Below are 24,769 nucleotides of genomic sequence, written 5' to 3'. Positions count from 1 at the left end.
GCACAAGCTGGAATCAAGATTGCCAGGAGAAATATCAATAGCCTCAAGGATGCAGATGGCACGACCCTTATGGCAGAAAGTGAAGAGGAACTAAAAAAACCTCTTGATGAAAGTGAAAGAGGAGAGTGAAAAAGTTGGCTTAAAGCTCAACATTCAGAAAACTAAGATCATGGCATCTGGTCCCATCACTTCATGGGAAATAGATGGGGAAACAGTGGAAACAGTGTCAGACTTTATTTTTTTGGGCTCCAAAATCACTGCAGATGGTGATTGCAGCCATGAAATTAAAAGATGCTTTCTCCTTGGAAGGAAAGTTATGAGCAACCTAGACAGCATATTAAAAAGCAGAGAAGTTACTTTGCCAACAAAGGTTCGTCTAGTCAAGGCTCTGGTTTTTCCAGTGGTCATGTAAGGATGTGAGAGTTGGACTGTGAAGAAAGCTGAGTGCCGAAGAATTGATGCTTTTAAACTGTGGTGTTGGAGAAGACTCTTGAGAGTCCCTTAGACTGCAAGGAAGTCCAACTAGTCCATCCTAAAGGAGTTCAGTCCTGGGTGTTCACTGGAAGGACTGATGCTGAAATACTTTGGCCACCTGATGCAAAGAGTTGACTCATTGGAAAAGACCCTGATGCTGGGAGGGACTGGGGGCTGGAGGAGAAGGGGACAACAGAGAATGAGATGGCTGGATGGCATCACCGACTCGATAAACATAAGTTTGAGTGAACTCCGGGAGTTGGTGATGGACAGAGAGGCCTGGCGTGCTGCGATTCATGGGGTCTCAAAGACTTGGCCACAACTGAGCGACTGAACTGAACTGATACCATAAATTTACATCTTCTCTTGGTTCTGAATTGTCATTTTTTTACACTTCTCTTCAGTCTCCAAATCAGTATTTTATAAGTTGACCTAAGTGAGCAGTAATCAGTTCCTTTAGGTGCTGTCTAGTTGATGGGTTGGTACTGGTCTAGCAAAGTAGAAAAAGAAACTAGTTGGGGGATACAGAATTCAGCTTTACAAATTGCACAGTGGCATGTTATTTGTACCAATCTTATCGTCAGTAGGCTGTACAAAAAAAACAGAGGTCCTTCAGGATACTTAAATTGTGCTTTGAACAGTTGCTACAATTATTCAGCGCAGGGCGAATTCTGAGACATTGAAAGAACGCTTTTCAGAACTAGACCATAACCTGAGTTATAATCAGTCACATGTCTGAATAACTCACGAATGTAGAGGTTGTCTATGAGGAAAAATACAGTGCTTACTAGTTAAAATAGATTACAGAAATTAATGAAATGGGCATCACTTAAACACCAGACGAATACAGACGATCCGTTAAGATGTTAAGGGTATTCGGGGCGTGGAAGTAAATGTTAGTAATATTCCAAGCCTTCCCCGCCTAATCACGTATTTCACAGATGCCCATGAAGAAATGATAGAAGCCTTCATACCTAATCAGAACGTTTCATGGGTTTACATGAGGGAGAATTTGATATTTCCATATAGTATGTACCTCCAAAAACAATAAATAATCTGTGTTTGCTTTACGTTTGTTAATTTCCGGCACTTGCAATTGAAATAGTCCTAATACATAGGAAATTCATTGCCTGAGATTGTGACCCTTTAAGTTTTAGTAGTATGTTGTGAATACAGAGACTCTGTGCCCTAACTGGTTTATTTCAAGAGATCAATGTTATGAAATCGGACAGGAACAGTCCAGAGCAGACTAATCCGAGTTTTAACGCGAGCTTTGGACGGGGCTCTAGGGCAAATTAGAGAATTTCACTTAGTTTCCTTTCTTCATTTTAAAGTGAAACGAGTATCTGGAAGGCTGTTTGTAATTGCTATATAAAATAACTGTGTGGCATATATGTAAATAAGTAACCCATTCCGGACCTACCAAGAGTTAAACTCGAAACGCTCAATGTCAGTTTAAGCAGCAGACAGGAAGGGGCGGAGCGCCAGCCGCAGACCCAGAAAGAAGCGGCGGCTGCGTGAGGCGGGAGTGTGAGCCCGGCGGCCGCTAAGTCCCCGGCTCCTCCAGGTCATCGCCATCAGCTGGGGGTCCGGGGGCTCTTCTGTCACCCTCGGTTCCAGGCACCGCACCGGGCGAGCGGCAACATCGCGTCCATGGCCACCACGGCGGCTCCGTCATCTTTGGCCCTCAGGGCCTCGAGCCCGGCCGCGACCCCCAGCTCGTACGGGATCTTCTGCAAGGGGCTTTCCCGCACCCTGCTCGCCTTCTTCGAGCTGGCCTGGCAGCTGCGCATGAACTTCCCGTATTTCTACATCGCGGGCTCCGTCGTTCTCAACATCCGCTTGCAGGTACATTTTTAGAGCCCCGCGGATGCCGCCGGCGTTCCGGGCCTGCATTATGGCCGACTCCCAGGAGGCGCCGCGCCGTCGTGGAGCTCGGGGCGAGGAGTCACGCTGTCTCGCGAGAGTGCTTCATCTCCCTTCTCCGCTGCGCCCTCGCCTCTCCGCCGTCTGCTCTCCTCCGAGCCCCTGAATTGGCACCGAGACCTCCCGAGTTTAGGAAGAGGAAATACGCGATTCCGGGAACCGAGAACTTCAGTTAAGACCCACGACAATGTTTCAGAAGCTGTGTGTCCTTAAAAACGGGACGAACAGGATGTATTATAACAAGGGAAGGCTGTCAAAACTTTCAGGACAGAAATATACAAGCTCATGGTCCGTGTTCATAAATAGTAAATTTCGGGAAGTTGAGACTCGGTTATAAACAGGATGAGACAGAAGCTGAAGATTTTAAGGATATGCAGTGGAAGGCAAATATCTCTTCATTCCACAAGAGAAAACTATGACGATCAGAAACTTTTTAAGTGGGAAAAAAAAAAAAAAACTTTGTAAGAGAGACACATCCTTCAGATAACCAAACAGTGTAAAATACTTCTGGGTTTTAACAGAGGGTTGGAGTGTAAGAAGGTGGACTCGATTTCAGTGTCGCTATAATTAGCATGTGGTTCAGAATCTTGGAGCCAAAGAAAAGGAAATCCAATCATACCACAAAGCTTGGTGGTTTATTGAATAACATTTAAATAATCATAATGTAAATGCTGTTTATGGTTTTCATCTTTTTAAGAGAATGCTTAATTACGGTTACAGAGTTGAGTGCCAATATTATCAGCCTTGATGGCGTAAAAGTGCAATTTACACGGTAGGATGGCGGGGCAGGTGCCTGGAAAAGTAATGGTGTCTTTTAAAGTGGGAGGTTGACAGGTAGAATCTATTGTCAGTGGGGGAAGAGGTCATTTTATTTTAAGAGTGATGATAAAGTTGCTAAAATATAGCCATATGAAAGAAGGGAAAATAGCATGAGGTCAACAAGAAATGCCTAAAGATGATAGTTCAGGTGGAATGTCTCAGAAAGAAAAACGGATACATTATCATGTGTTTGTAAATATAGGGTCAAGAGGTTTTGACGTTTCAGAGAGTCTGGAGACGAATTAGTGGTCTGCATATTTTTTCTAATCAAAATTGAGGCAATTATGAACTGCAGGAAAAAGTTCAGAAATTACACTGCATTAACTCACCTATGATTAATGTTAGTCATCATATAAAGTCAGTCATATTTATGTAAACACTAAATACAAATAATAAATTATTAGGTAACCCTAGGAGAATTGGAAATGAGTGTATATGTAATGGAGAATACATCAAGATCTGATACAGAAATGTCGGTTTTAAAAAAAGCAGTATAACTTGTCACTTAGAAAGAAGTACAGTAACAAATAGCTAGAGTTAAAATTGGTAGTCTCCGGTGAACGAAAATCAGGGGTGGGCAGAGAAAAAGTGAATTGCTGTTTTTTACTACTGGTCTAACAGTAACGGTGTTTTTTCCTAGCCCTGTGTGTATGTGTATATCAGACAAACCTCTGTTAAAATACAAACTAATTTTGTGGTCCAGGTGAACCCAACAGTCTGCCTGATCCCTGTTTTCTCAAACCTATTAAATGAGAGTAAACATACCCAATGGATAGATCATTCTGAGAGTTAAAATAAGCCTGCCTTAGTGCTTGATATATACACAATAAAAGTATTTGTTTTTATAGAATATCTCATTACTTGTGAATAAACCTTAAAACTCTGGAGTGCTTGCTTTACCAGTGGAAGGTTTTAGTGCTGAAAGATGTTTGTAGATTACTGACAGTAAGGGTAGAGGGAAGCCCTTCCAGAAAGATATTAGGTGAGACATTTGAGTGGAAAGGGACAGTCATTCATCAAGATAAAGATTGAAACTGTGATGTTCTGTATTCCACATTTCACTAGTTGTATCCAACAAACAAGTGTACTCCAGAGTTTCCGTTCAGCAGCATGTCTGGCTTTGAGTAATTGTTCTTAACACCCTTCCATTCTTGTCTCCAGCTGAGCTGGAGCAGGAGCCCAGCTTCCTCTTTCTTCTTACACTTTCTTTGCCTTCTGTACCTGTTTGGTTTTTTTTTTTTTTGGTCTATGGTTACTGTGTGTTTCAAGGTCAAACTTTGACATCACTTTTTCCACTAAGTTCTTCCCAGATGCTCTTGATCAAATTAGAGTTCATTTCTTTTAGTCCATCTAAAAGGCTATGTTAATATCAACCTATGCCAGTATCTTAGGCTTCTTTATTCATTCTTAATCGTGCATTAATTAGTGTATGTAGTTTTTGTTTTTGTTTTTAAATATTCAAGAAGACAGGCTTTCTATACTATAGTCTCTTCCCTTGGTAATTATATCTTGGTGTGAAAGTCAGGGACTAAAACATAAATTAGTCTAAACTATCAGAAATGTAATTAGATCAATGAAATAATTCAGTAATGCCAATGGGCTGGCAAATGGTGGCATCACTATTTCATGGAGGCACTATTATCCCAGTTTGTAACATAAAAGAATGTGGCTGCCATTAGCCCTGGAATGGTGACATACGGGAATACTCCATTTGGGTGGCTCATGAACATATGCTTTCCTCAGCCTTTTCTGTTAGTCTTTTGCTACAGTGAAGAAGGACTTCCCAGGTGGTTCAGTGGTAAAGAATCCGCCTGGCAATGGAGACACAAGTTCAATCCCTGGGACTGTCCCCTGAAAGAGGAAATGGCAACTCACTCCAGTATCCTTGCCTGGGAAATCCCATGGACAGAGGAGCCTTTCAGTAGTGAAAGAGTTGGACACGACTTAGTGACTAAACAACACTGAAAACAGTAAGGCACTTTAGCAGATTTATTAGTATGTCTTCCAACTAGATTAGAAGCTCTGGGAGGGAAGATACTATATCCTATCAAATTTTACAGCTTATACTTTCAGCAGGCGTATAGTAGAACTGAATGAAAGCTCTGTGATTTACCACTTTTAAAATTTATTTTTAATTGAAGGATAATTGCTTTACAGTATTGTGTTCATTTCTACCAAACATCAACATGAATCAGTCATAGGTCTCCACTTATTCTTAACAATTGCTCTTAAAATCAGATGTCTATTTTTCTTCCTACATATTACAGCTCAGTGAAGTTTCCCACAGGAGAAAACAAGATTTTTGCCCTCACTGCTTCTTATTAACCACTTACTATTTCACTTTACAAATAATTTTATTCCTCCCAGCATCCATGAACCCAAAGATTTTATCTGTTGCTCTGTCTCCATCTTAGAGCTTTGCCTAATGTGAGTAGATAAGTATTGTTGAATGAACGCCAAATTTGTTGATTTTCCTACACCTAGTCAGCAGTCAATAAAACAAATAAGGATATATGTGTCCCTGATAATAAAGGAATCTACTTTATTGCCCATAAATCAAGTTTTTATAGGCCATGATGAATATTATTTTGCTCAGAGAGCTCTCAAACTTGAAGAAGCAGAAAGGTGGCATAATTCTAATCATTAAAGGAAAAAACTTGTTTATGCAGTGTAACTGAAAAAAATTCTAGGGACTGGAGACTGTTAAAATTTAATTATAAAGGGGGACATAATGATCATAGTAAACACATAACCTAATTGATTACTTGGCTAAAAAAGCATAGCATCACTAATCAATATTTTTTTAATTTATTAACAGTTTTTAAAATTTTATTGAGCTTTTACCCGGGGCAGATTCATGTCAATGTATGGCAAAACCAATACAGTAATGTAATTAGCCTCCAATTAAAATAAATAAATTAAAAAAAAAATTTTATTGAGCTTTTAATACTAGTAACTATGAAAAACTTATTTACTTATATGGTCGTAATCCTTGTGTGTACCCTATGAGGAAGATACTCTCACCATCATTTTCCAGATAAGGAAACTAGGATTTAGTGAGGTTGAGTTTGTTTCCAAGGTCATAGTAACTGGCCAAACCACGAGAGAATCTCAAGTTTATCCCTAAAGATAAATTTGATAAGGAATTCAATTTTTTTAAAACTATAAGTAATTATTTTCATTGGAAAAGACCCTAATGCTGGGAAAGATTGAGGTAAGGAGAAGGGATAGCAGATAATGAGGTGGTTGGATTGCATTACTGACTCAGTGGACATGAGTTTGAGCAAACTGGTAAATTGTGAAAGATAGGGAAGCCTGGTGTGCTGCAGTCCACGGGGTGGCCAGGAGTTGGACATGACTTACTGACTGAACAGCAACAGCAATTCTGAATAATCCCATTGCTTTTCTCAGATTCTTACAAGTATTACCTAAGTAATACTTCAGGACATCTTTTTAAAAATGTAATTATTGAGGGCCTTTTGTATTAGAATATATTTAACATTATTTGAGAGCTTCCCTTATGGCTCAACTGGTAAAGAATCTGCCTGCAATTCAAGAGACCTTGGTTCGATCCCTGGGTTGGGAAGATACCCTGGAAAAGGGAAAGGTTACCCACTCCAGTATTCTGGCCTGGAGAATTTCATGGACTGTAGTTCATGGTATCACAAAAATTGGACACAGCTGAGTGACATTCATGAACAATATTTGATTGGCTCAGATGGTAAAGAATATGCCTGCAATGTGGGAGACCTAGGTTCGATCCCTGCTTGGGAAGATCCCCTGGAGAAGGGAATGGCAACCCACTTCAGTATCCTTACCTGGAAAAATGGGGTCACAAATAGTTGGACACAACTTAGCAACTGAACAATAACAATTCTGAATAATCCCATTGCTTTTCTCAGATTCTCAAACAAAAGTATAACCTAAATAATATTTGAGGATATCTTTTTAAAATATAATTGTTGAGGGTCTTTTGTATTAGAATATATTTAACATTATTTGATAGTGCTTCCGTGCTGGCTGCAGTGTGGGAGACCCGGGTTTGATCCCTGGGTCAGGAAAATCCCCTAGAGAAGGAAATGGCAACACACGCCAGTATTCTTGCCTGGGAAGTCCCGTGGAGAGAGGAGCCTGGTGGGCTGCAGTCCAAGACTGAAGGACTAACACTTTGACTTTGAAACATTATTTGATATGTAAATTCAAGTGTTTTATATTCTGATGCCTCAAGCCATCTGGCCTATTTGTGGAGAAGAGGGGTGAAGATGATGAAAGAGACAGAGTAAAAGACATTTCCCCTAGGATGGAAAGAAAACACTTTCCTTCCCATGATGTAGTAGCTGCTGCTGCTGCTTAAGTTGCTTCAGGCATGTCCGACTCTGTGCAACCCCATAGCAACCCCATAGTCAGCAGCCTACCAGGCTCCCCCATCCCTGGGATTCTCCAGGCAAGAACACTGGAGTGGGTTGCCATTTCCTTCTCCAATGCATGAAAGTGAAAAGTGAAAGTGAAGTCGCTCAGTCGTGTCCTACTCTTGGCGACCCCATGGACTGCAGCCTACCAGGCTCCTCCATCATGGGATTTTCTAGGCAAGAGTACTGGAGTGGCTTGCCATTGCCTTCTCTGTGATGTAGTAGAGATCAGTTAAAAACATAAATTTTGAAGCTGAATCATCAATGTCCTAAGGAGACCTAACTAAATTTCCTGTTAAAATTTCTGCAGTCCTGTTTTTTTTTTTTTTTAATGGGGACTTTTCCTGGTGCATCAGTAGTATTTGCTAGAGTCAAGAAAAAAATAGGACTTACACATGGAGACATACAGGAGTGGCAGAATAGAAAGCTTATGAATATAGGGACAAAAGAAGGAGAAGGAAGTCCTAATGCCTGGAAGGTAGTCTGAGGAGTAGATTTGAAATGTTCTAAACTGGACCAAGAAAAGAACCCCTGCAAGAACTGTCAGAATTTTCAACACTTGGGCTGGATTGAGTCACATCAAGTCTACTTTTTGAATTACTCTGAGTGTGGGAACTACCTGGAAATTTCAACAAGAGCCCTTGATGTTTCCCAGCAGGGTTTCTACCAGGTCAGGTCATGAATCTTTTAGCAGCTGAGGCCAACTCCTCCCCACTTCTCACTAATATGGAGCTCAGCATTGCTCTCAGAGGAGCTGAAAGGCCTAAGGACATTGCTGAGTGCCTACAACTAATGACAAAACAATGGAATTCTTAGTAAAGTACATCAGAGGGCACTCCTGCCAGTTTCTGTCCTAATTAGGGATCTACAAAGAGCATTAGAAATTCCTGGTCATCCTTAACGGCTTTCAAGCACCAAGTGGATTTATTCACAGCAAGGTGGGTGAAGTGCCATCAGTGAACAATAAGAAGGAATAGAGACCTTTCATATATTGAGTGAGGGAGAGTGGGTATACTTTTTCATGCAAATAAAAATGAGGAAAAATAAATCATCACACCACCAAAAAGCAAAAACCACTAAGGAAATGCTATGCTATACTTACAACGTCTGACTCTGAAATCATTGGCACGGTAGTGTAGATTGTGTCCAGCAGATAAAGAAACAAGATGTTTTAAAAAATCTTTTTTAAAAGTCTATTTTAGCTTTTTAACTGGTAAGAAAAAACATCTCAAACAGCAAAGAGGAATACAATTAATAGAAGCCTTAAAATTTAGAGGTTAGGCTAAATCTATATAGAAGGAAAAGATGATATTTTAGAACTCATTTAAACATGGGACTAAGAAATAGAGGTACTAATATACAAGTTAAGATAGTGCCTTAGTCTTCTGAAACAGTATCTATGTTGGTATCCCTCCAAAATTGAAAATAATCCATCTATCACCTGTGCTTTTTTTCCCTCCAAAAAATATATATTGTCTAACTTTTTTTAAATTGACCAAACTAACCCCCTGATCCATTTTTTAAATGAAGGTTTGTTACTGGCAATCGAGCCCAAAGCATAGATCTCTATACACAGCGCTAACCAAGGTCAAAGTGGGTGAACTGTGGAAGAATGGGTTTTTCAGGTGTCCCTCTGATTTCTGTATTTCAGTTTGAAAGTTATAGAAGTCTCTGGCTCAAAGGGCCTGAGGTTTGACCAACAGCAGCAGACCAACAGCAGCAGACAAAATACCTGAACAATCAGAGATTCAGCATTGTCACATTCTGTATTAATCTGTGCAGATTTCTGCTGGGATCTCTCAATAAAGTTAAAGACAGCATGGCTTGAACACTAAAATATCTTTACAGATTAAGTTCTAGCCTTTTTTGACATTGGAGGCTTCCCTGGTAACTCAGCTGGTAAAGAATCTGCTTGCCATGCAGGAGACCCTGTTCAATTCCTGGGTCAGGGAGATCCTCTGGAGAAGGCGTCGGCTACCCACTCCAGTATTCTTGGACTTCCCTGGTGGCTCAGCTGGTAAAGAATCTACCTGCAGTGTGGGAGACCTGGGTTTGATCCCTGGGTTGGGAAGATCCGCTGGAGAAGGGAACAGCTACCCACTCCAGTATTCTAGCCTAGAGAATTCTTGGACTGTATAGTCCATGGGGTCGCAAGAGTTGCGACACCACTGAGCGACTTTCACTTTCACTTGACATCAGAAACAGCTTATTTGCAACACTCCTGATCTTAGGTGTGGGCAAACTGAGGGAAAAAACAAACAAAAAACCAAAATTATCTACACCAAGACTATAAAAAGTTTATTTTGGAGGGAAGTAATCAGCAGGCAAACATTGACAATCATTTTATATGATTGTCATTTAAACCATTGACAATCCCAATAATGTGGTTCCAGTAGAGGATCCAGCACTCTCCAGATTGCATGAGACCAGCTATGAATGAAACTAGTAGCTTTTCTTGGGTCAAGGCTGGGGTCTCTAATGCAGGCTGTGCTATGGAAAGGAGAGGCACAGAGTTGTGTTTTGTTTTTAATTTTTTGGACTATAATTGGTTTACAGCATTGTGTTAGTTTCTGCTGTACAACAAAGTGAATCAGCTATATGTTTATAATATATTCCCTCTTTTTTAAATTTCCTTCCCCTTTTTTGATTTCCTTTCCTTCACTGATATATAGGTTGCCACAGAGCATTTACTAGAGTTCCCTGTGATATCCCATAGGTTCTTGTTATCTGTTTTATAAGTGTGTGTGTACTAGTCTCTCAGTCGTGTCTGACTCTTTGTGACTGCATGGACTGTAGCCCGCCAGGCTCCTCTGTCCTTGAAATTCTTCAAATAAGAATACTGGAGTGGGTTGCCATTCCCTTCTCCAAAGGATCTTTCCGACCCAGGGATGGAACTCAGGTCTCCTGCATTGCAGGTGGATTCTTTTACCATCTGAACCATCAGAGAAGTCCGTTTCATACATAGCAGTGTGTGTATGTCAATCCCAATCTTCCAGTTCATCCCACCCTGCTCCCCCACTTGATATCCATTTGTTGTTCTCTACACTGAGAGGCACAGAGTTTAATCTCTGAATGCCAGTTTAATAGGGAGAAGAAACAAAATACATTGGTAGCCACTGTTTGACCTATTCTCCAGGCTCCATCTTTATAGTCATTTTTCTGTGCGCCTATTATTTGAAATAGGCTCCTACTTCTTACAACTTATCTCTCCAAGATTAGTACATGAGAAGGGAGGATTTAATCTTAATGAGACATTTGCTGCTAAATCACCAAGGGCTATGCATAGTTGCTTGAATCTATTTTTTAATCTTAGTCATTAAAGAAAAGTTTAGTAATACTGAAATGCAAATCTAAAAATCTAAACCTGTGCTTCTCATAAGTACAAAGGAATTTTTAGCTTTTTTACTGAAAAGGATTCTAAATCAAATTATCCTCCATATTGAACTTAAATATAACCAGTATAATTAGAATTTCACCTTTCCTAAAACAAAGAAATCCCAGTGACAATCATTAGGAAATTTAAGTTTTCTTTCACTTTTATTGAAATATAATTGACACAGCACTCGGTAAGTTTAAGGTATACACGTAACAATCTAACTTACATATATTGCAAAATGATTACCACAATAAGTTTAGTTAACATTCATCATCTAGTAAGAATACAAAAAAGGAAAAGATATATTTTCTCCTGCGATTAAAACTTTTGTAATCTACTCTCTAAGCAACTTTCAAATTTACCATACAACAGTATTAATTATAGTCATCATTTTATATTACTTTCTACTTATTTATCTTACAACTGTTAAGTTTGTATGTTTCATCTACTTCCCCCACCCAGTAAACTTCTTATATAGTATCCAACATAATGAATGCAGCTTAGAAATCTAAATCTTTATAGACCTGCATATACATGTATCATCTTCTCATCATCCTTAACATCAGAGCACACCATAGCTCAGTTCCCTGGAGTAAGGGTACACTTAACAAAGCCTTTATGGTTCTTCCACTCTTCCTAGTGTCAGACCAGACCTACTGCTACATCAAAATTAACTTATAACTATATATTTTCATATAATTCATAAACATTTTCAACATTTATTTTCTAGTTTGCTGGGGGAGTGTTTGGTTTTTTTTGATTCTACCATTGAAAAATTATGGCAATTCTAGCAAACGTTTCTTCATTTTTTTATGTTTTTTTCCGGGGTGGGGGGCTTCCCAGGTGGCCCAGTGGTAAAGAATCTGCCAGACAATGCAGCAGATGCAGGAGACCTGGCTTCAGTCCTTGAGTCAGGAAGATTCTATGGAGTAGGAAATGGCAGCCCACTCCAGTATTCTTGCCTGGAAAATTCCATGGACAGAGGGAACTGGTAGGTTATAGTCCATAGAGCTGCAGAGTCAGACATCACTGAGCAACTGAGCACCACCACCAATGTCATTAGCAAGCATGAATTTGCCACCGGCTGGTCTTAAGATGAATATACATTTTCAGCTACTTTTATTTTATTTTAATTATTATAAACATCAACTCAGCACTATATATATATATGCACACATACACACACACCCCATAAACATGTCTGAAAATTCTACAAATAGCTGACATTCTCTTGTAAATTTCCCTTTCTTCTTTTACCCCTGGTGAATTGTTTTTATTCTCTTTGACAAGGGACATTATTTTTCATACAGTTCTTACACACATACACACACACACACACCACACATACACAAATTTGATATCAAAGTATGATTTTGATCCATGTAAAGTAGATGTAAAAATATTAAGTAGACATAAAAGTATTATTATACACTTAGGATAATTATACAGTCTCTTTTTATAGGTTCAGTTACTTTTTTTCCTTATTCTACAAAGAACTGGCTAGTCTAGCTTGGATTCCTAATAATAGTCTGCTCCTTTTTCTAAAAGCTATGTTGGCCAAGTCAGCTACAAAATGACACTTGCCACCTGTCTCTATAAGGATTAAATCATCTACTGTTGCAGCTGCTGATTTTCGAGACTCCCTAAAGGAGTTCAGGGCAGAGAACAGAAATCAGGTACTCTGAGGTCAGGGAAAAACTGGCAGAACAGGTCTTCAGATAGATATTTTCAGGAGACAGCTTTATGAGATCCTAGTTCTTGTGTCTCCTAGTATCTAAAAAGCACTTAAGTCCTTCATGGTGATGACTGCTCTTTGTGACCAGCTGAAATGTTCTGCAAAAAAGCCTGCTTGATTGCATATATTCCCCCTTCACCAAAATCACCTCTATACTGACCTTCTCCCCTGCCTCTTTGGAGCAGTCTCTCAGAGCTACCTGAGATGCTGAATCCAGGGCTGCTGTCCTCATTTTGCTCTAAGAAAAACTTAACTTGGAAAATTCACACTGTGCATTTTTTTTAAGTCAACAGCCATTTTAAGGTTCTGTGCTTCGAACATTTTTAGCCCTTCATTTATCTATTTTTTATAATTTAACTTCTTTATTTTTAATTTGGGGCTTTCTTGGTCTTCATTGCTGTGCAGGCTTTGCACTAGGTGCAGAAACTAGGCTTCTCATTGTGGTGTCTTCTCTTATTGCAGAACACGGGCTCTAGGGTGCACAGGCTTCAGCAGTTGCAGCACATGGGTTCAGTAATTGTGGCTTCCAGGATCCAGGGCACAGACTCAGTCTGGGCAAGGGCCCAGTTACTCCATGACATGTGGGACCTTCCCAAGTCAGAGACTAAACCTGTGTCTCCTGCATTGGCAAGCAGACCCTCCACCACTGAGTCACCAGGAGAGCCCCTTTGATTTGTTTTTAGCTTAATTTTATAAAAATATTTCACCTGTTCTACCTTGGAAAGGATGGGCATGTCCAAATGATCGTGTATTTGTCCTTATATATTCTGTGGTAAACATATACCAACATATATAAAATTAGTACATAGTGCATTATATATTTTATATTTATATTGCTCCAATATTTTTCACTAGTAGAAAGTCTTATGATGCCAATGATGCTTGCTTTTTAAAAAGATCGATTCACCTCTGTGAGTAGATTGTTAGATTATAGGCCATTCTAGGGAAAGTTTCTGATGCTCAGTGGAATCTAAAGGAATCCATTGAGAAAAGCGAAGTTAAAATGCATCTTTATTGTATCTTGATTAATTCAATGCTCTTGAAATATAGAAAATTCTGGATAAATCTATGAAGCTAAAGATTTCACTCTTTTCAGGTGGCAATTAAGATACCACAGCAGTCCTACAGCATTTTCTCTCAGCTTGCTATTTCCCAAAATTAGGATAAAGGAGTGGCTTGAAGGAAAAACAGTTGAAGTTAACACAACCACCAATTTGGCCAGATGGCCCTGCCGTTTAAGGAAAACCCAATCTGTTAATAGGATGGAATAAACATGAATGATGAAGAGGAAGAGGAAAGACATCACCATTTTCATGGCTCTTTTATGGGCCTCTGTGCTGATATCCTTCGAGCTGGGGTTGAGCTGCCAATTCCTGATGTGTCTCATCAAGGAGAGAAATAAGAGGAGCAGTGAGGTCAGGGCCAGAAGAAAGGGGATTAAGTTGATGACGTTGAAAACAATCAACTGGTGAAGATAATGAGTTTCACTTACATCTGAGGACCACGTTGAGTTTCTTGCATATATTTTGTAGCTGTTATTTGAGATATGATTAAACACATATATTGATTCAAAGTTCAAAGATAGCAAGGACCAAGACCCCAAGAGAAGCACCAGTACCACACCACGAATTCGCCACCGCAGCCAAGTGAAGCAGGGGTGGGAGAAGCTGGCTATTTTGAAGAAGTAGAAAACACTCAGACATGTGGCAAACCAGGTAGCTAGGTGATTGGACAGTATCCAAAAAATACTAGCAACTTTTGTTAGTTTATCAATGGCATAGAGGTGTGGCCACAGTACCAATGAAAATGAATCACATAGTATTACCCAAAGTTGACTGATTCTGGAGATAGCCAGGCCTGTGAGGATGCAGTCAGCTGATGAGAGCTTTTGTTTCTTCACCAGGTCGATGCAGTTAACTAGTACAATGAACCCATTTCCCAACATTCCAATCACAAATCCTCCTGTTGTTGCAACCAGGAAAGTACTTTCAATTCCAGATGGCATTTCTGTAGAAAGAATCCAGAAAGCTAATACTATTTGTCACTGATTTTTTCTTGCTGTTGTTGTCCAAGTGTTGTAGAATGATACTCAGTTTGATTCTTTTCAAAAATGCTTAATGAAACTCAGATACCATCTCACATATCTTTAAAGACCTTTCTCTTTTATTCCAGCAATAGTTCTGAAATTTATGCAAGGAGATTCACTCCCATAGCTCTAAATGAAAAACTTGAACATTACTTTTAAACAACTATTGATTTCCAGATAATGCAGTGAATGTTCACACTCATCATTAGTGTTGGCAGTAATTTTCCACTTGTGGAGACATCTGCAAAGGAAAGGCAGATATGCAAACATGCAAATGTGAGACAGATTTCTTTACACTCGTTTGTACTTCCTTTCTCAACCGAAACTCGATCCCATTTGGATTCAAGTTTCTTAATTTTCGTAGTATTCTCAGAAAATAACCTCTGAAATAGAAGCATTATTCGTCGATTTCATTTAATAAAATCCATAACATTTCAGATATTGTTACAGATGAAAGAAACATAATAAAGAGAAGCAATATCTAGGACCTCACAGAGTCATGGAAAAAGTCACTTTAAATAAACTATTATTGTTGAATATGACAAAAATTTGAGCAAAATGCAGTTGCAACACCGAGGATGGTGCTACAAAATCTATAGTCGATAGTTAATTCTCGCTTCCTCAGGACAAAGACAACTGGCTTAGGGTTTGAAGCATTTTAAGATTTCTTGAAGATAGATTAAAATGGAAGTGATTGTCCAGAATAATGTGCAAAGGTGTGAAAATCATACCTCTATCTGAGCTCCTACTATGAATTTTTGGACTTTGTTTCCAATGAGCTACTGCCTATTTGATTCTGAATTAACAATTATCACCTGAGAGGTAAAAATACTAAGAAAAAAGCCAAAAGAAAAAAAAAGCAGGCAATGGATGAATAAGAGGGAGGTTCTCCTTCCATTAATTCTGCTTTTGATAAAATTCTTATCAGTTTATAAGTAAAATGTATTTTCACTTCAACAAAGAGGTAACTAATACAATGGTTTTCAAACTTAACTGTAAACTGCAGTTACCTCGGGAGTCATATATATATATATATGCGTATGAGCTAGTCCCTTAGACTGCAAGAATATCAGTCAATACTAAAGGAAATCAACCCTGAGTATTCGTTGAAAGAACTGATGCTGAAGCTGAAGCTCCAATGCTATGGCCACCTGATGTGAAGAGCAACTCATAGGAATGGCCCTGATCTGGAACGGATTGAAGGAAAAAGAGAAGAGAGTGGTAGAGGATGAGATGGTTAGATAGCATCACAAACTCAATGGACATGTACTTGAGCAAATTCTGGGAATTAAGGAGGACAGAGGGGCCTGGCTTGCTGCAGTCCATGGGGTGGCAAAGAGTGAGACATGACTGAGCAACTGAGCATCATCAGTGAAGTCATTCAGTTCAGTTCAGTTCAGTTGCTCGCTCGTATCTGACTTCTTCTGACTCTATGGACTGTAGCCAACAGGCTTCCCTGTCAATCGTCAACTCCCAGAGCTTGTTGAAACTCCTGTTCATTGAGTCGGTGATGCCGTCCAACCATCTCATCCTCTGTCGTCCCCTTCTCCTCCTGCCTTCAATCTTTCCCAGTATCAGTTCAGTTCAGTTCAGTTCAGTCGCTCAGTCGTGTCCGACTCTTTGCGACCCCATGAATCACAGCACGCCAGGCCTCCCTGTCCATCACCAACTCCCGGAGTTCACTCAAACTCATGTCCATCGAGTCGGTGATGCCATCCAGCCATCTCATTCTTTGTTGTCCCCATCTCCTCCCATCCCCAATCCTTCCTAGCATCAGAGTCTTTTCCAGTGAGTCAGCTCGTTGCATGAGGTGGCCAAAGTATTGGAGTTTCAGCTTTAGCATCAGTCCTTCCAATGAACACCCAGGATTGATCTCCTTTAGAATGGACTGGTTGGATCTCCTTGCAGTCCAAGGGTCTCTCAAGAGTCTTCTCCAGCACCACAGTTCAAAAGCATCAATTCTTCGGCGATCAGCTTTCTTCACAGTCCAACTCTCACATCCATACATCAGGGTCTTTCTAAAAGAGTCAGTTCTTCAATTCAGGTGGCCAAAGGATTGGAGCTTCAGCATGAGTCCATTGAATATTCAGGACTGATTTCCTTTCTGAGGGACTGGTTGGATGTCCTTGCTTATCAAGGGACTCTCAAGAGTCTTCTCCAACACCACAGTTCAAAAGCATCAATTCTTTGGTGCCCAGCTTTCTTTATAGTCCAACTCTCACATCCATACTTGACTACTGGAAAAACCATAGCTTTGACTAGATGATCCTTAGTTGGCAAAGTAATGTCCCTGCTTTTTAATATTATGCCTAGGTTGGTCATAACTACTCTTCCAAGGAGCAATTGTCTTTCAATTTCATGGTTGCAGTCACCATCTGCAGTGATTTTGGAGCCCAAATAATAAAGTCTGTCACTGTTCCCATTGTTTCCCCATTTATTTGCCAGGCAGTGATGGGACCAGATGCCATGATCTTAGTTTTCTGAATGTTTAGCTTTAAGCCAACTTTTTCACTATCCTCTTTCACTTTCATCAAGAGTTAGTTCCTCTTCATTTTCTGCCATAAGGGTGGTGTCATCTGCATATCTTAGGTAATTGATATTTCTCCCAGAAATATTGATTCCAACTTGTACTTCATCCAGCCCTGCATTTCTCATGATGTACTCTGCATATAAGTTAAATAAGCAGGCTGAAAATATACAGCCTTGATGTACTCCTTTCCCAATTTGGAACCAGTATGCTGTTCCATGTCAGGTTGTAACTGTTGCTTCTTGACCTGCATACATTTTCTCAGGAGGCAGAGCAGGTGGTCTGGTATTCCCATTTCTTGAAGAATTTTCCACAGTTTGTTGGGATCCACACAGTCAAAGGCTTTGGCATAGTCAATAGAGCAGAAGTAGATGTTTTTCTGGAGCTCTCTTGCTTTTTGGATGATTGCTGCTGCTGCTGAGTCACTTCAGTCGTGTCCGACTCTGTGCGACCCCATAGATGGCAGCCCAGCAGGCTCCCCCATCCCCGGGATTCTCCAGGCAAGAACACTGGAGTGGGTTGCCATTTCCTTCTCCAATGTGTAAAAGTGAAAAGTGAAAGTGAAGTCGCTCAGTCATGTCTGACTCGTAGCGACCCCATGGACTGCAGCCTACCAGGCTCCTCTGTCCATGGGATTTTCTAGGCAAGAGTACTGGAGTGGCTTGCCATTGCCTTCTCCGTTTGGATGATTGAGCATTAACAATTTGATCTCTGGTTCCTCTGCCTTTTCTAAATCCAGCTTGAACATCTGGAAGTTCACGTTTCACATACTGTTGAAGCCTAGCTTGAAGAATTTTGAGCATTACTTTGCTAGCATGTAAGGTGAGTTCAACAGTGCCGTAGTTTGAACATTCCTTGGCATTGCCTTTCTGTGGGATTGGAGTGAACACTGACCTTTTCCAGTCCTGTGGCCACTGATGAGTTTTTCAATTTAGCACTTTCACAGCATCATCTCTTAGGATTTGAAATAGCTCAACTGGAATTCCATGACCTCCACTAGCTTTGTTCATAGTGATGCTTCCTAAGGCCCACTTAATTGATTATATTCTTTGCAGCCCAAGATGAAGAAGCTCTATACCGTCAGCAAAAATAAGACTGGGAGTGGACTGTGGCTCAGATCGTGAACTCCTTATTGCCAAATTCAGACTTAAATTGAAGAAACTAGGGAAAACCACTAGACCATTCAGATATGACCTAAATTATACAGTGGACCTGAAAAATAGATTCAAGGGATTATATGGGGGTTTATGACATTGCACAGGGGGCAAATATCAAGAACATTCCCTAGAAAAAGAAAATCAAAAAGACTGTCTGAGGAGGTCTTCCAAATAACTGAGAGAAAAAGAGAAGCTAAACGCAAAGGAGAAAAGGAAGGATATACCCATTTGAAGAGTTCCAAAGAATAGCAAGGAGAGAAAAAAAAGCCTTCCTCAGTGATCAGTGCAAAGAAATAGAGGAAAACAATAGAACAGGAAGGACTACAGATCTTTTCAAGAAAATTAGAGATACCAAGGGAACATTTCATGCAAAGATGGGCACAATAAAGGACATAAATGGTATGGACCTAACAGAAGCAGAAGATATTAAGAAAAGGTCGCAAGAATGCACAGAGGAACTATACAAAAAAAAAAATCATCATGACCCATTTAACCATGATGGTATGATCACTCACCTAGAGCAGACATGCTGAAATGTGAAGTTAAGTGGGTCTTAGGAAGAATCACTATGAACAAAGCTAATGGAGAGGATGGAATTCCAGTTGAGCTATTTCAAATCCTGAAAGATGATGCTGTTAAGTACTGCACTCAATTTGTCAGCAAATTTGGAAAACTCAGCAGGACTGGTAGAGGTCAGTTTTCATTCTAATCCCAACACAGGCAATGCCAAAGAATGTTCAAAGTACCACCCAGTTGCACTCATCTCACATGCTAGCAATATAATGATCAAAATTCTCCAAGCCAGGCTTCAACAGTATGTGAACCATTAACTTCCAGGTGGATTTACAAAAGGCAGAGGAACCAGAGATCAAATTACCAACATCTGTCGGATCATCAAAAAAGCACGAAATTTCCATAGGCTTTATTGACTTTGTCAAAGACTTTGACTGTGTGGATCACAACAAATTGTGGGGAAAAGGTATACTGGACACCTTACCTACCTCCTGAGAAATTTGTACACAGGTCAAGAAGCAACAGTTAGAACTGGACATGGAACAGCAGCCTGATTCCAAATTGGGAAAGGAGTACGTAAAGGCTGTATATTGTCACCCGACTTATTTAACTTATATGCAGAGTACATCATGCGAAATCCGGGGGAAATATCAATAACCTTAGACATGCAGATGACATCATCCTTATGGCAGAAAGTGAAGAAGAACTAAAGAGCTTCCTGGTAAAAGTGAAAGACAAGAGTGAAAAAGCTGGCTTAAAAGTCAACATTCAAAAAACTAAGATTATGGATTCTGGTCCCATCACTTCATCGCAAATAGATGGGAAAACAATGGTAGCAGTGAGAGACTTTATTTTTTGGGCTCCAAATCACTGCAAATGGTGGCTCCAGCCGTGAAATTAAAACACTCTTGCTCCTTGAAAGAAAAGTTATGACCACCATGGACAACATATTAAAAGGCAGAGATATTTCTTTGAAGACAAAGTTCCATCTAGTCAAACCTGTGGTTTTTGCAGTAGTCATGTATGGATGTCAGAGTTGGACTATAAAGAAAGCTGAGTGCTGAAAAACTGATGCTTTTGAACTGAAAACTGATACTTTTGAACTGTGATGCTGAAGAAGATGCTTGAGAGTCCCTTGGACTGCAAGGAAATCAAACCAGTCAATGCTAATATTCATTGGAAGACTGAGGCTAAAGCTGAAGTTCCAATATTCTGGCCACCTGAAGGGAAAACTGACTCATTGTAAAAGACCCTGTTGCTAGGAAAGTTTGAAGGCAGGAGGAGAAGGGGACAACAGAGGATGAGATGGTTGGATGGCATCACCGACTCGATGGACATGAGTTTGAGCAGGCTCTGGGAGTTGGTGATGATAGGAAAGCCTGGCATGCTTCATTCCAGGGGGTCACATGTAGAACATGACAGCCACTGAACTGAAATGACTGGCCTTAAGATAGAAACCTGTATGCAGATCAGGAAGCAACAGTTAGAACTGGACATGGAACAACAGACTGGTTCCAAATAGGAAAAGGAGTACGTCAAGGCTATATATTGTCACCCTGCTTATTTAACTTATATACAAAGTACATCATGAGAAACGCTGGGCTGGAAGAAGCACAAGCTGGAATCAAGATTGCCGGGAGAAATATCAATAACCTCAGATATGCAAATGACACCACCCTTATGGCAGAAAGGGAAGAAGATCTAAAGGGTCTCCTGATGAAAGTGAAAGAGGAGAGTTAAAAAGCTGGTATAAGATCAACATTCAGAAAACTAAGATCATGGCATCTGGTCCCATCACTTCATGGCAAATAGATAGGTAAACAGTGAAAACAGTGTCTGACTTAATTTGGGGGGCTCCAAAATCACTACAGATGGTGATTGCAGTCATGAAATTAAAAGACGCTTACTCCTTGGAAAGAACATTATGACCAACCTAGACAGCATATTAAAAAGCAGAGACGTTACTTTGCCAACAAAGGTCCATCTAGTCAAGGCTATGGTTTTTCCAGTGGTATGTATGGATGTGAGAGTTGGACTGTAAAGAAAGCTGAGTGTTGAAGAATTGATGCTTTTGAACTGTGGTGTTGGAGAAGACTCTTGAGAGTCTCTTGGACTGCAAGGAAATCCAACCAGTCCATTCTAAAGGAGATCAGGCCTGGGTGTTCATTGGAGAGACTGATGTTGAAGCTGAAACTCCAATACTTTGGCCACCTGATGCGAAGAGCTGACTAATTTGAAAAGACCCTGATGCTGGGAAAGATTGAAGGCAGGAGGAGAAGGGTACGACAGAGGATGAGATGGTTGGATGGCATCACCGACTCGATGGACATGGGTTTGGGTGGACTCCGGGAGTTGGTGATGGACAGGGAGGCCTGATGTGCTGCGGCTCATGGGTTCGCAAAGAGTTGGACATGACTGAGCGACTGAACTGAACTGAACTGAAGATATATATACATTTTTCAGCTGCTTTTTTGAAGGTAAACGAAGTGAAGGTCCCTCAGTCCTGTCTGACTCTGCAACCCCATGGACTATACAGTCCCTGGAATTCTCCAGGCCAGAATACTGGAGTGGGTAGCCGTTCCCTTCTCCAGGGGATCTTCCCAACCCAGGGATCAAACCCAGGTCTCCCACATTACTGGCAGATTCTTTACCAGCTGAGCCACCAGGGAAACCCTGCTTTTTAAATTTTTAATTATTTTAAGCATCAACTCAGCACTAAACATAAACATATCCACACTCACACACACACACACACATTTATAAAGAAGTCCGAAAATTCTACAAATAGGTGATATTCTCTTGTAAACTTTCCTTTCTGTTTTTGTCCCTGGTGAATTGTTTTTGTTCTCTCTGACAAAGGACATTAGTGTTCATACAATTCTTACACACACCACACACATATACCTTTGATATCAAAGTGTGATTTTGATCAATATAAAGGAGACAGAAAAATATTAATTAGACATAAAAGTATTATTATACACTTAGGGAATAATTATTCAGAATCTTTTTATAAGTTCACTTGATTTTTTTCTTATTCTGCAAAGTAGTGGCTAGTCTAGCTTGGACTCCTAATAATAGTCTGCTTCTTTGTTTTAAACCTCTTTTGGCCATGTCAGCTACATAATGACAGTTGCCGTCTACCTCTATAAGGATTACATCACCTACTGTTGCAGTGGCTGATTTTCAACACTGCCTATAGGAGTTCAGGGTAGAGAGCAGAAATAATGCACAGGGAAATAATGCACAGGGATAAAACTAGCACAACAGGTCCTCAGATGGTTAGATATTTTTAGGAGAGAACTTTATGAGCTCAGTTCTTGTATCTCCTAAAAAGCACTAAAGTCCTTCATGGTGATGACAACTCTTCATGACTTGCAGAAACCTTCTGCAAAATAATGTGCTTGATTGCATATACTCCCCCATCACCAAAATCACCTCTATTCTGACCTTCTCCCATGCCTCTTTGGAGCAGTCTCTTGGAGTTATCTGAGGTGCTGAATTCACGGCTGCTGTCCTCATTTTGCCCTAAGAAAAATTAATTCACAATGTTCACATTGGGCACTTTAAGTCAACAGTCATTTTAAGGTTCTGTGTTTACAACATTTTTATTCCTTGATTCTTTTGTTTTTTATAATTTAATTTATATATATATATTTTTCATTTTTAGCTTTGCTTGTCTACATTGCTGTGCAGGTTTTTCTCTAGTTGCAGAGGGTTGCCTTCTCCTTGTGGTGACTTCTCTTGCTGCAGAGCATGGGCTGTAGGGCACACAGGCTTCAGCAGTTGCAGCACATGAGTTCAGTAGTTGCAGCTTCCAGGCTCCAGGGCACAGGCTCACAGGTTGTGTGCAAGGGCCCAGTTGCTCCAAAACATGTGGGATCTTCCCAGATCAGAGATTGAACCCGAGTTTCCTGCATTTGCAAGCAGACTGTCCACCACTGAGCCACAAGGGAATCCCCCTTGATTTATTTTTAGCTTAATGTTATACAAATATTTCACCTGCTCTACCTTGGAAAGGATTTGCATGTCTAAATATTCATGGTTTTTTCCTTACATATGACTATAGTACATATTTTCCAATGTATATAAAATAAATACATATTGCATTATATATTTTATATTTATATTGCTCAATTTTTTTTTCACTAGTAGAAAGTCTTATGATGCTTGCTTTTTAAAATATCGGTTCACCTCTGTGAGTAGATTGTTAGTTTATAGGCCATTCTAGGGAAAGTTTCTGATGCTCAGTAGAATCTAAAGGAATCAGTGAGAAAAACAGAAGTGAAAATGCATCTTCAATGTCTCTTGATTAATACAATGCTCTTAGAATATAGAAAATTCTGGATAAATTTATGAAGCTAAAGATTTCACTCTTTTCAGGTGGCAGTTAAGATACCACAGCAGTCCTACGGCATTTTGTCTCAGCTTGCTATTTCCCAAAATTAGGACAAAGGAGTGGCTTGAAGGAAAAACAGTCGAGGTTAACACAACCACCAATTTGGCCAGATGGCCCTGCAGTTTAAGGAAAACCCAACCTGTTAATAAGATGGAAGAAACATGAATGACGAAGAGGAAGAGAAAAGACATCACCATTTTCATGGCTCTTTTATGGGCCTCTGTGCTGAGATCCTTCGAGCTGGGGTTGAGCTGCCAATTCCTGATGTGTCTCATCAAGGAGAGAAATAAGAGGAGCAGTGAGGTCAGGGCCAGAAGAAAGGGGATTAAGTTGATGACGTTGAAAACAATCAACTGGTGAAGATAATGAGTTTCACTTACATCTGAGGACCACGTTGAGTTTCTTGCATATATTTTGTAGCCACTAGTCCAGACACTATTAAACATATGTATTAATTCAAAGTTCAGAAACAGTAAGGACCAAGACCCCAAGAGAAGCACCAGTACCACACCACGAATTCGCCACCGCAGCCAAGTGAAGCAGGGGTGGGGGAAGCTGGCTACTTTGAAGAAGTAGAAAACACTCAGACAGGTGGCAAACCAGGTAGCTAGGTGATTGGACAACGTCCAAAAAATACTAACAACATTTGTTAGTTTATCAATGGCATAGAGGTGTGGCCATAGTACCAATAAAAATGAATCACATAGTATTACCCAATGTTGACTGATTCTGGAGATAGCCAGGCCTGTGAGGATGCAGTCAGCTGATGAGAGCTTTTGTTTCTTCACCAGGTCGATGCAGTTAACTAGTACAATGAACCCATTTCCCAACATTCCAATCACAAATCCTCCTGTTGTTGCAACCAGGAAAGTACTTTCAATTCCAGATGGCATTTCGGTAGAAAGAATCCAGAAAGCTAATACTATTTGTCAATGATTTCTTTTTGTTGTTGTTGCTGTCCAAGTGTTGTAGAATGATATCCAGTTTGATCCTTTTCAAAAATGCTTAATGAAACTCAGATACCATCTCACATATCTTCATAAAGACCTTTCTCTTTTATTCCAGCAATAGTTCTGAAATTTATGCAAGGAGATCCACTCCCATAGCTCTAAAGGTAAAACTTGAACATTGCTTTCAATTGGCTACTTATTTCCAGATTAAGCAGTGAATGTGCCCACTCATCATTGGTGCTGGCAGGAATTTTCCATTTGTGGAGTCTTCTGGAAAAGGAAAGTCAGGTATGCAAACATGCAAATGTGAGACAGATTTCTTTACACTCATTTGCACTTCCTTTCTCAACAGAAACTCGATCCCATTTGGATTCAAGTTTCTTAATTTTCATAGTATT

The 24,769-nt window shown here is 40.1% G+C and overlaps 3 protein-coding genes across 3 annotated transcripts; 1 reads left to right on the top strand and 2 right to left on the bottom strand.

The window, feature by feature from the left end:
• Nucleotides 1–1,961: 1,961 nt before the first annotated feature.
• On the top strand, nucleotides 1,962–4,069 carry SMIM10L1 (small integral membrane protein 10 like 1). Its single transcript, XM_088837321.1, has one exon. It carries the CDS (start codon nucleotides 2,128–2,130, stop codon nucleotides 2,332–2,334), a length of 207 nt encoding a protein of 68 aa, XP_088693447.1. The 5' UTR covers nucleotides 1,962–2,127; the 3' UTR covers nucleotides 2,335–4,069.
• A 9,736-nt stretch (nucleotides 4,070–13,805) lies between these two features.
• LOC129536272 (taste receptor type 2 member 42-like) lies at nucleotides 13,806–14,744 on the bottom strand. Its single transcript, XM_055395093.2, has one exon. It carries the CDS (start codon nucleotides 14,742–14,744, stop codon nucleotides 13,806–13,808), a length of 939 nt encoding a protein of 312 aa, XP_055251068.2.
• Nucleotides 14,745–23,375: 8,631 nt separating this feature from the next.
• On the bottom strand, nucleotides 23,376–24,314 carry LOC129536269 (taste receptor type 2 member 42-like). The gene has a single exon (XM_055395091.2). The coding sequence runs from the start codon at nucleotides 24,312–24,314 to the stop codon at nucleotides 23,376–23,378; it is 939 nt and encodes a 312-aa protein (XP_055251066.2).
• Nucleotides 24,315–24,769: the final 455 nt, after the last annotated feature.

This window comes from Moschus berezovskii, chromosome 6 (genome assembly GCF_049115385.1).
Source record: "Moschus berezovskii isolate FMDL1 chromosome 6, NW_MosBer_1.0, whole genome shotgun sequence".
Lineage (NCBI taxonomy): Eukaryota > Metazoa > Chordata > Mammalia > Artiodactyla > Moschidae > Moschus > Moschus berezovskii.
This window is presented reverse-complemented; position numbering and strand designations above follow the sequence as displayed.